Below are 12,039 nucleotides of genomic sequence, written 5' to 3'. Positions count from 1 at the left end.
CTGTGGGGGGCATCGCTTGTGAAGTCATCACAGAGACATGTGATCCTATATAGCAGGATCACATGACATCTGTGAAAACTTCAGGGAGAAGTACGGATGGCTGTGTTTACTTACATCAGCAGTCCGTCCTTCTCTGTCAGCGGCGGGAGATCGCGAGTGGCCGGCGGCCATCGAAGTCACCTGTCACACGCACTAGCTTCCCCGCTGACGATCGCCCCCTAGCTCCTCCCAGGCGAGCGCCGTACATGAACGGGACTTTGCCTGGGAGAGCCAGACTGCCGCCGTACATCTGCGGCGTGCGGTCGGCAAGTAGTTAGAGTCAGCAGCTACACTTTTTGTAGCTGCTGAAATTTAATAAACACAAAAACAATTGGAACTCTGCTTTAAATTCCTTTAAACTATTTTTCACTGGTCGTTGCGCAATATCAGAAAAGATGGGTTGACTGGAGAACAGAAGCAGTTGTAAAACATTTTACGTAGACCGATTTAGAGGCTGTTTTTAGACTTGTGTTGGATGAATACAGTGTGTTTTCAGTGGCATTGCATTTGTAATTGATATCACTTTGAGACACGTGTCAGATCATTTAGCATTTACCTGCAGTTGACTCCCATCTAAGCTGCATCAACGTGCTTTGAGATGTTTTGACCGACTTGTAGGGTGAGAGGCAGTTCTGATGTGAACAAAAGCTTTTGACACACAGCTCATTAGAGATAACACATTGGGATCAATTTCAAAGGACTGTTCTCCAATATGGACAGTTTGCACAGTTTATACGTGTTTCCTTAAAGGGGGGGTTATAAGTTACTGGAACATTTTCAATAAACATGAATATTTACAGCCTATAAAGGCAGCCTAGCAAGAATGCTGCCTTGTGAACATACTGAGCCATTTGGAAACTTGTGTATTTTTGAACCAAAGGGCACACAGCCTGTTGCTGTGCTTTTATTATATTTTGTTTCTTAAATCTGCTTGGAATAATATGAGGAAGTAATCCTAGTACCATTATCTAATATCTATGCCCCATTTTGACAGATTGTATCTTCAGCCTCCACTGATCTGCAGGATTATACATATTATTTTGTCCCTGCTCCCTGGCTCTCTGTAAAGCTGTTGCGCCTTCTCCAGTGTTATCCTCCTCCAGGTAAAGTCCTTTTCTTGACCATTAACAGTTGTATGGTTGTTGTCTGTGGAGTTTAAAGGGAATCGTTGTTCAATTTAAAAGTAATAAACCTAAACAAAACTTGTACTGGAGGCACTTGCATCGCCAAATGTGCTGACAGGGCCAGGCAAAGGTCCTTGCATATTAGTGCATCCCAGGCTTTGTGGCTCTTAAAGGATCTCTGCAGAGTATTGAAACATACATGTTTTCTTATAAGCGAACAAGGGTTCACGTTAAAGGAAACCCATTCTTAAGGCAGCGACTAAGTCAGCATGCTTGCCAGGCCAAGAGTATTTTCAAAAGAAAAGTTACCATTGCTATCTTTCCTATACAAAAATCTTTTAGCCTGACCAGCATGCTGACTCAGTGGCTTAGTTACTTTAAATCACCAGCTTGGAACAGCTATGTAGTCCTCAGCAGCAGTGGAGATAGCCAGTGTATAAGAGCTAGAAGAGATCTCTGCAGGAATACAAGAGGAGAAAAACACAGTGCCTCTAAGTGCAGTAGTGTGGATGCAGTTGAATAAAGGTAAAAACAGATACCCACAAGGGAAAGTAAAACAGTGCTTATAAGACACGACCGTCCCGCTCTGTATGCCCAAGGAAGTTCCGGCTGTAAGTGCGTCTCTATTGTATCCGGCGGCTGATGCAAGTGGTGTCCTGCACTGGCTGCTTAGTGTCTGTATGGAGATTGCTGGGAGCTTGCAAGGTGACGTGGCTTCTGGGTCTGGAGCAGAGGAGGCGGCTTCGTGTTCGAAGCATGCGTGCTCCTTCAGGCCATTCTAGGGGCCATCTTGGGAATGGTATATGTATGCTGGGTCTCAGGAGACCACATCCAGACATAAACCCATCTTAAGGAGCCACCCTAGCTAACAAGTAAACAGTGCGCTGCATGGGAAACACTTGGACAATGTTAAAATATATATGTCGTGTTGTGATGGGCGGTATTACCATAGCGGAGTTAAGATGACACTAAGAAGTAAGTACACACACTAAGGGTGGCAAAGTACAATTGGAGGGTTGAAAATAAAATAGTATGATTAAAAATAAAAAGCTAGATAAGTTTTGTAGGTGTACACACAACTAATATTCCTGTACATATTGAGACATGACTGCTGTATGATGTGGAGTACTTACTATTTGTGGTGGATGTAATATCGATTGCATCAGGCCTGTATTGAATGAATGGCTAGTATAAAGCATGCATAGGGACAAAGACTAACAGTATACGACAGATAATTTTACAAGTTGGAATTATGGATTCTATTGGAGGAGATGGTAGTATTATATAGTGTGTTCCCTTTTGCAGAGATGCTTGAAGCATTCTGCTATGGGGAGGCTGTGAGGCATGGGTTCCAGGATCCAAACAAATAGACCTTCAGATGATTGGTCATGACATTTAGTGAAGTGTCGAGGGACACTGTGTTTCTCTGACTCTTCTTCCACAAGCCTGCGGTGCTCACTGAACCGCTTTCTTAATGCGTGTATGGTGCGTCCCACATATAGAAACCCATATGGGCACATGAGGCAGCAGTAAACCAGAAATTCCGTTGAAGTCGGGGAGGGTAAAGGTTTTGCCTTTGTGGAGTCTTTCTGTCCATGTCGGTCTTATTTGCAGGTAAGACATTTCAATGGCATTGGTACATCCCTCTAAAAGCAAAGACGGTCAGGGATTAAGTGCGATGGGGACCTTTAGTTTTAAATTTACATAAAGATCCCATCCATCCCCCACGATGCCCCATAGTCGCAGCAATGGAGAGTGTCGCCAGTTACTTTTCCATCTATATAGATCACTTATTACAACCCCTAGCACAACCTCTTCCATCCTACATCGGGGATAGCATTTACCTCCTGGACATGCTAAAGAACTACACCAGGGGTCTTCAAACTATGGCCCTCTAGTTGTTCAGGAACTACAATTCCCATCATGCCTAGTCTTGTCTGTTAATGTCAGAGTTTTACAATGCCTCATGGGATGTGTAGTTCTGCAACAGCTGGAGGGCCGTAGTTTGAGGATCCCTGAACTACACTTGGGACCCTACATATGTCTGGCTCTCATTGGAAGTTTGCTCACTTTACACCTCAATACCCCATGAAATCAGGCTAAGAGCAGTTGAACATTTTCTTGCAGAGGACCCCCCTCCTCAATCTCCGGCAGGCCAACTTTATCTTTGAAGGCCACAGAGTTCTGCCTGATTGACAACTTTGAGTTTGATAGAGATTACTACCTGCAGACCTATGGGACAGTAATGGGAGCCAACTTTGCACCCACTTATGCCAACCTGACCATGGGCCTATGGGAACATAACTTCGTCTGGCATAACAACCCCTTCACAGAACAGATTATCTACTATGGTAGATAACAGCGATGACATTGTCATCATTTGGGTCAGAACTGCCTCTTCAGTCCACAATTTCGTATAACACTGCACAACCAACCTCATGGGTCTGTCTTTAACCTTTTGTGTGTGATCCTGACAAATTGGCCTTGGATATAGAGTTATGTCATGATGGCAGATAACATCTACACTTGCAATTAAACCAGACCCACAGCAGAAAATTCCTATCTTCAATACCGGAGTTGTCACTACCCGCATTGGGTACAGAATAATACTCAGACCATCCGCACCACGAATGTGGGCCCACTACCCTTCGGTGTCACCACCAGGTTTCATGACCTATTCAGACAAATAGAACACAATTTTAAAAAACATTGGCCCATCCTATTTCAGGACCAACATTTTAAGACCTCCCTAAAGGACAAACCAAAAGTCTTGTATAGACAAGAAAAGAACATCAAGAGAAAAATCACCCCTAGTAAATTTCAAAATAAAGGTCCCCATCGCAATCAATCCCTGACCTTCTTTGCTCTTAGAGGGATGTACCAATTCGGGATGTTGAAATGCCTTACCGGCAAACACGTCCGACATGGACAGAGACTTTATCCACAAAGGCAAAACATATACCCTCCCTGACTTCAACTGTTCAACTGAATTTCTAGTTTACTGCCTCACGTGCCCATGTGGGTTACTATTTGGGGGACGCACCATACGCACATTGAGAGAGAGGTTTGGTCAGCACCACAGGCTTGTGGAAGAAGGGTCCGACAAACACGGCGTCCCTCGACACTTCACTGAATGTCAATCATCTGACGGTCTATTTGTTTGGATCCTAGAAGCCATACCTCGCACCCTCCCCGTAGCAGAACGCTTTAAGCGAAACGGAAAACTTTTGGATTTTTTCTTTAGATATCCTATCGCCCGGGGGTCTAAACAAAGAAATTCCTGTACACACTATCCTATAGTGTAGTCGGTTCCCATCACACTAGATCATAGTACCATCACCCAATAGGGTCCATAATTCCAACTTGCTAAAATGATCTGTCCTATACGGTTATTCTTTGTCCCTTTATACTAATCATTCATTCAACACAGGACCCTTAAGGTATGATGCAATCGATATTACATCCACCACAAATCGTAAGTACTCCACATCATATTGCGGTCATCCATGTCTCAATATGTGCAGGAAAATAGTTGTGTGTACACCTACATAACTTCTCTCTAGCTTCTTATTTTTTTTGTACTTTTTTTTATCATTTTTTTTATCATAATTTTTTTTTTTTTGCAAACCTCCAATTGTACTTTGCTGCCCTTAGTGTATGTAGTTGCTTCTTAGTGTCATCTTACCAACTCCCCTACGGTAATATCGCCCATCACAACACAACATATATATTTTAACACGGTCTTCAGTGTTCCTATGCAGCGCACTGTTTACTTGTTAGCTAGGGTGCCTCTGTAGTGTAGAATAATGCCTCGTCGGATAGTGCATCTGACGGACTGCGCATGCGCAGTAGATGACGTCACTCCAGCTGACTGCTCCGCTCAGCTGGGGTTGACGTCATTATTGCGCATGCGCAGTCCGTCGGATGCACTCTTCGACTGAAGGCTGCGGGAAGTATCGTCCCGATCTACGTCACTGACATGCGTAGTTTGTCGGATGCACTATCCGATGGTAGATAGAGAGCGGAGGAGGGGAGAGAATCTATTGTCAGATTCTGCCTCGCTCTCTGCACATCTATCGGGATGGATTGGACTACAGTGCAGTGTATTCTTATGTGAGAAATGGCGGGAATATTGTCTGATAGAGAACACAATATTCCCACCATTTCTCACATAAGAATACACTGCAGTGTAATCCGATGTAATAGATTCTCTCCCCTCCTCCGCTCTCTATCTACCGTTGGATAGTGCATCCGACAAACTGCCCATGTCAGTGTCGTCACCGCCAGACCAGCTGATCTGAGCAGTCAGCTGGAGTGACGTCAGTCCGTCGGATGCACTATCCGACGGAAGGCATTATCCGACGTGACCCCTCCATAAGGTGGGTGTATTTCTGGGTGTGGTCTTCTGAGACCCAGCATACATATACCATTCCCAAGGTGGCCCCTAGCATGGCCTGAAGAAGGATCATGCGTGCTCTGAACGCAAAACAGCCTCCTCTGCTCCAGACCCGGAAGCCACGTCAAACTCCGAGCTCACAACGATCTTCATTCTGACACCGAGCAGCTAGTGCAGGACACCACTTGCGTCAGCCGCTGGCCGGATACATTAGACGTGCACTTACAGCCGGTTCTTCCTTGGGCATACAGAGCAGCACTATCATGTTTTACAAGCCCTGTTTTTACTTTCATTTGTGAGTACCTGTTGTTACCTTTTATTAAACTGCATACATTCTACTGCACTTAGAGGCGCTGTGTTTTTTCTCCTCTAGTATTCCTGGATTTCTGATTGTGTTACTTGTTCAAAACCTGTAAATCAAAGTAGCGTGATCTGAGGCATTGCACCAAATCAAGGCAACTGTTGGTACAGCAACGGAGGTCTAGGTATTCTGTCAGCCCAAGTTCTCTGAAATAAGTCACCTCTTGTGGTTTCCAGAGGATGCTGCTGTGAAGGGTCGTTTAGTGGAGTGCCTGGAAACTATCCTGAACAAAGCACAAGAGCCACCAAAGTCCAAGAAGGTGCAGCATTCCAATGCAAAAAATGCTATTCTATTTGAAGCCATCAGTCTGATTATCCATTATGACAGGTAGGTGATATAGTAAATGATTTTGTGGCTTCAGTGGAACTGCTTGTCGGAGCTAAAACCTTTATGTAACCAAACATTGGGCTTTGTAGATGGTTGCATTATTGCTTGTTTAATATTTACCTGATTTGGTTCATTTATTTTGTTTCTTTTAGTGAACCTAACTTGCTGGTTAGAGCCTGTAACCAGCTGGGCCAGTTTCTGCAGCATCGGGAGACCAATCTGCGCTATTTAGCCCTGGAAAGTATGTGTACATTGGCCAGCTCAGAATTCTCCCATGAGGCTGTAAAAACACATATCGAAACAGTCATTAATGCTTTGAAGGTAAGTAAATATCCATCCGCATACTGATGCACTTTAAATCTATTTTCCAGGCTGCCTAGATAATACATGAATTGTGAATGGTTACCACTGTGTTCGAACTTTCATTAACCTTGCTTTTCTTCACTGAAGTTTAGCAATACATCCTGGCATTAAGATTTGTAAAAAGGCCTTAACCAAATTAGAGCTTGTGTGGGCCTAGACACGATGTAGCCGAAGTCCTTATGTTTTGTAGGGCACCGCCTGCTGCTGTACATCTGTTTTTTTTGGGGGGGATGGTCCTGGTGGGGGCTCCTGCCAGGTCCCCTCCATACTATCCATCCATTCCTGGCAGTCTCGGGAGCGGCCATTTTGTCGTGGATGGCTGCTGTATATGTCGGCGGCCGTGTTTGTGTAGTCTGGCGACCATTTTCTTATAGTTTCCCATTGATAGAAAGCATTGCCCATGTTTTTGGAGCCTATGAGAGGTGATTCGGCCGTGGGCCTCTAGTATTACTTCCTGTTGTTTTTTTTTTCTCCTTCTCTCTGATCGCCGCACTGCGTGCAGCTTGGCGTTCTGGTCTGTAACGGAATGGTGGTGGTAAGTGCCTGTGTGTACAAATGGCTCTCCCCCCTTCTGCTATAGCAGCAACTTGGTGCACTGGGACTTGTGGTCCCGCTTATATACAGCGGTTGGTGTCGTTTAACAGTGCCTTTTCTATGTTTGCTAGTGTGGCCCCCGGGTTAACCATGGAGTCCCTGGAGCATGTTTCACCACCTGACCCCTCTCAGAGGTTGTGGGGCCCTCCGGGTCCCAGTCCGCTCTGTCTGCTATGACTCTAGGCGGTCCTAGAGTCATTATTGTCCAAGGTAGGTATCATACTGAAAAATAGGACGGGCAAAAAGTAATCCCCCCCCCCCCCCCGCGCCTTCACCTGCATCCTCTGTCTCCTTAGATTCTGAGGTTGATCTGGTCGCCGCAGACCCGAGTATCCCTACTGGGTCTGTGCCCACACATCCTAAAAGCTCTGATAGTGAGGATGATTCCTCTTCCACTACGGCCGCGCACAAAAAGGCGCTAGTGGATGCACTGATTGTATCCGTGCAGGAAACTTTAAAACTGGTGGATGCAGCTGCTGCTGACTCAGAGACGCCGGTACATTTCAGTACCTGCAGATCCTCAAAGGCGACTAAGTTATTCCCCTTTCCCGCCTATTGTGACAAAATTGTCGCAAAACAGTGGGGTTTCCCTCAAAGCACTGTCGGGGTGCCTAAGCATTTCGCAAGGAGATATCCCTTTTAAAAGTCCCTTTTGAAAAAGCCGACAGTTCCACCTGTGGCGTATTCTTAGGTCTCCAGGTTAAATCAAGCCACCCTTCTCCCATTGGAGGACTCTCCGTCTTTTAAAGACCCTTTTGACAAGAGAGCTGAATCTCTGGTCTGACATCTTTTTACCATGGCCGGTTCCATCCTTAGACCGGTATTTACCATAACTTTTTTTTTTTCCCAGACCTTAACGGAATTGGCAAAGCTTTTGCGCCAGGATTTGGAAGGGGAACAGATTCCCCCTAACCTCGCGGAGCTGGCAGACCAGTTGGTCCAGGGGTTGCAGTTCATCTGTGATGCCTCTCTGGATGCGACTCCCTTAGCCTGCAAGGTATCTGTAACAACGGTGATCCTTCGGCGCATGATTTGGCTCAAATACTGGTCTGCAGACCAGGCTTACAAGAAGGTCCTGTCGGATCTCCCCTTTGTAGGAGATCGCCTGTTCAGGGCTACAAACTGGTGTCTACATCAGGAAGTGATGGTTTCCCCTCTTGGACTGCCCCAGGGCCGAACCTAAAAGGTTTCCGCCCAGGGATAGGCACGGACCAAGGCTGTGGCGGACATTTTCCGAAGTACAGACCTTAGTGAAGGACACCGAGGTACATTTCAAATTAAAACCATCAAAAAACATTCTGTCTACTCTCTGGCCTAGTTCTACAAGTAAAAATACATTTAAAATAACATTTATATAAAGACTACTTGTGGTATACTGTTATAAACGGTTTAAAAGATTTTCAAAATTCTTACTTTATATTTTTTGGCCAGGGCAGGTCCCCCATAGATCCCCCTTTTGCGCAGGCAGATCCCCCATAAATACCTCTTTTGAGCAGGCCAAGCCAGGGTGAGGGTTCCCCATATAGATCCCCCTTTAATGCAGGCAGGTCCCTCATAGATCCCGCTTTAGAGCAGGCAAAGCCAGGGTGAGGGTTCCCCATATAGATTCCCCTTTAGAGCCAGTCAAGGGCAGGCAGGTCCCCCATAGATCCTCCATATATCCCCTTTAGAGCAGGCCAGGCCATGGTGAGGGTCCCCCATATAGATCCCCCTTTATAGCAAGAAAGGGCAGATAGGTCCCCCATAGATCCCCTTTAGAGCAGGCCAGACCAGGGTGAGGGTCCCCCATATGTATACATCCACTTTAGAGCAGGCAGGTCCACCGTCCCCCATAGATCCCCCTTTAGCGCAGGCAAGGGCAGGCAGGTCCCTCATAGATCATCCTTAGAGTAGGCCAGGGTGACAGTCCCCATATAGATCCCCCTTAGAGCAGGCCAGGGTCCCCCTCCTATTATAGATCCCACATAGAGCAGGCCAGGGTTCCCATCCCATTATAGATCCCCCTAGAGTTTGCCAGACACACACACACACACACACACTGTATCACACACAGTATACATACATACATACACTGTATATACACATACAAAGTATATACACACACAATATACATACATACACACAAAGTATATACACACACAATATACATACATACACACAAAGTATATACACACACAATATACATACATACACACACACACACACAAAGTATATACACACACAAAGTATATACACACACAGTATATATATATATATATATATATATATATATATATATATATATATATATATATATATATATATATATATATATATATATATATATATACACACACATACACACACACAATATACATACATAAACACACAGTATATATACACACACACACACACACACACACACACACACACACAGTATACACAAACACACATACATACACACACACATACATACATACACACATACATACACACAGTATATACACACACATACATACATACACACACAGTATACACACACATACATACACACAGTATATACACACACACACACACATACATACATACACACACAGTATATACACACACACACATACATACATACATACATACATACATACATACATACATACATACATACATACATACATACATACATACACACAGTATACACACACACATACATACATACACACAGTATACACACACACATACATACATACACACAGTATACACACACACAGTATATACACACACACATACACACACAGTATATACACATACACACACACACACAGTATATACACATACACACACAGTATATACACATACACACAGTATACACACACACAGTATATACACATACAGTATACACACACACACACCAGCACTTTCCATCTAAATATCAGCCTGATTGAACACACTGCTGCTGCCCCAATTTCCTGGCATGCTGGTACTTGTGGTGCTCCAGCAGCTCACAGACATTGGATATGGTAATACAGGAGAGGAGGAGGTGGGCAGGTAATGAATAGGGAGGTGTAGCAGAGATTGGGGGAGAAGTTTAGAGGATATCCTCCCTCTAGAAGCAGTGCACTGCTCCTCACACAGGAAATGCATCTAACCACCTCAGAGACAGGAAGAGTCCTGCTAGAAAACACAGCCTCTCCCCTTCCCCCTCCTCAGCAGGAATACATATCGTTTATCTGCCCCAGCTCACCTTCTTCTATGAGGCTGCAGGCTGTGTACTCCTCTCCTCCTCTGATGTTAAACAAGGCGCGCTGGGAAAGGGGGTGTGTACACTGTGTTCCCATTGGCTGAGGAGGCAGTGGAGAGGCGGAGCAGCTATAGACTGTTTTTTTTTCAGTGAAAGAATGTCGGTAACTGACATTTCAGGGAGTCGCAGAGCCTGCAGTGAGACTCCAGTGAAAAAGTCAGTGGCGGCGTGGCGGACCCGGCAAGGACTGCTCACGGACCTTGCCGACCCCTGTTTCCGCCTAGTCCTACTCCAGAAGAGAGCAGCATATAAGTCCACTGGTCTGAAGAATTGAAGCTGCGTCTGTCAGTGGACCTCAAAGAAAATGATTTTACAGTAAGACAAAAATCTTTTTTTTTTTTTTTTTTTTTTACGGGCCACCTGGTAGTTTATGGCATAATGTGTTGGTATGCAATGCATATTAGCACATTATCGCAGACTTGCCATTGAAAATGAAGCCCTCCAGCACTGTGGCTTCTGCTGGTCCCGGGCACTTCCATCTTTGCTTAGTCTTCCAAGTTTGCCCTGTTTGGCCACTTGAATGGCCTGGCTACAGTAACGTCAGTCTACCACATAACATCATTGTACAAAACGCGGCTGTAAATTTACTCTGAGCTGCGCAGGCCAGGAGAAGCATTTATGACCAGGACACCAGTAGTTATAATAACCCTGCTTGCCAATGTTTTTTCAAAATTGGGAGTTGAATTTTGCTTTGTCCTGTTCTCACTATCGCATTGCAGGAATACCCAGTAGTGCACCATGTCTACTTCCGTAAATTACATTAATTTCACTGCAGCCCGTTTCATTTTTTGAAAACTACTGACAGCCTTTGCGGCTGATGGCTCATAGTTCTCCATTAACTACAGGGGCGCTGGTAAGCATCTTCATAGCTTATTGTTGGTCTTCCTGGACTGAAGTAACTGCCTGCCTTCCCCTATCGGAGGTATGGGCAGATGGCTACACTGAGAAGAGCATGGCATTGCACCCATAATCTGCTGATCATGGGTGCAATGTTGTGGGGGCTACTAAAAAAAAAAAAAAAAAAGTAAATGCACATTTTTTTACTTGCATAAAAATGTGTATTTCTTATTTTTTTGTTAAAGTGAACTTTTTTAATTGGGAAATCAAAAAGATGTTGCTTTGTTTTGCATTCTCTAAATTTGCTGATACTATTTTTATCTTTTTTTTCTGTAGACAGAGAGGGATGTAAGTGTAAGGCAGCGAGCTGCTGATCTCCTGTATGCAATGTGTGATCGTACAAATGCTAAGCAGATTGTATCCGAAATGCTGAGCTACCTGGAAACGGCAGACTACTCCATTCGTGAGGAAATTGTAAGTGGGTTCGGTTCTTTGCAATCAGACTGCTTCACTTAGTGCAGTGTGGCCTATACTTTATATCTATTTGCTTATGAAAGTTTTTGCTACAGTAATAGTCGTGTTTATCATGTGGTGGTTTTGTGTCATTTTTATCTTCATCAGTTGTGCAGGGGAATTTTAAGGATTTTTTGAGGCAAAAAAATGCACCTTCTACCTAAATTCTTTAAAGACTCTGCAAGTACTGAAAAACGCCTGTTCATATGTT

At 44.5% G+C, this 12,039-nt stretch overlaps 1 protein-coding gene across 2 annotated transcripts in view; it reads left to right on the top strand.

Annotated features, from left to right (window-relative positions):
• The window catches only part of AP2A1 (adaptor related protein complex 2 subunit alpha 1), a 136,069-nt gene that overhangs the window by 60,891 nt on the left and 63,139 nt on the right, over positions 1–12,039 (top strand). For both annotated transcript variants that reach the window (XM_082273796.1, XM_082273795.1), the window contains exons 7-10: positions 1,034–1,142; positions 6,097–6,247; positions 6,400–6,568; positions 11,652–11,789. In XM_082273796.1, coding sequence (XP_082129922.1) covers positions 1,034–1,142; positions 6,097–6,247; positions 6,400–6,568; positions 11,652–11,789 — 567 coding nt within the window. The remainder of the gene's footprint in view (positions 1–1,033; positions 1,143–6,096; positions 6,248–6,399; positions 6,569–11,651; positions 11,790–12,039) is intronic.

This window comes from Pelophylax lessonae (assembly GCF_965119305.1).
Source record: "Pelophylax lessonae genome assembly, chromosome: 12".
Classification (NCBI taxonomy): domain Eukaryota; kingdom Metazoa; phylum Chordata; class Amphibia; order Anura; family Ranidae; genus Pelophylax; species Pelophylax lessonae.
Note: the sequence above shows the minus strand (reverse complement) of the source record. Positions and strands in the feature narration are given on the sequence as shown.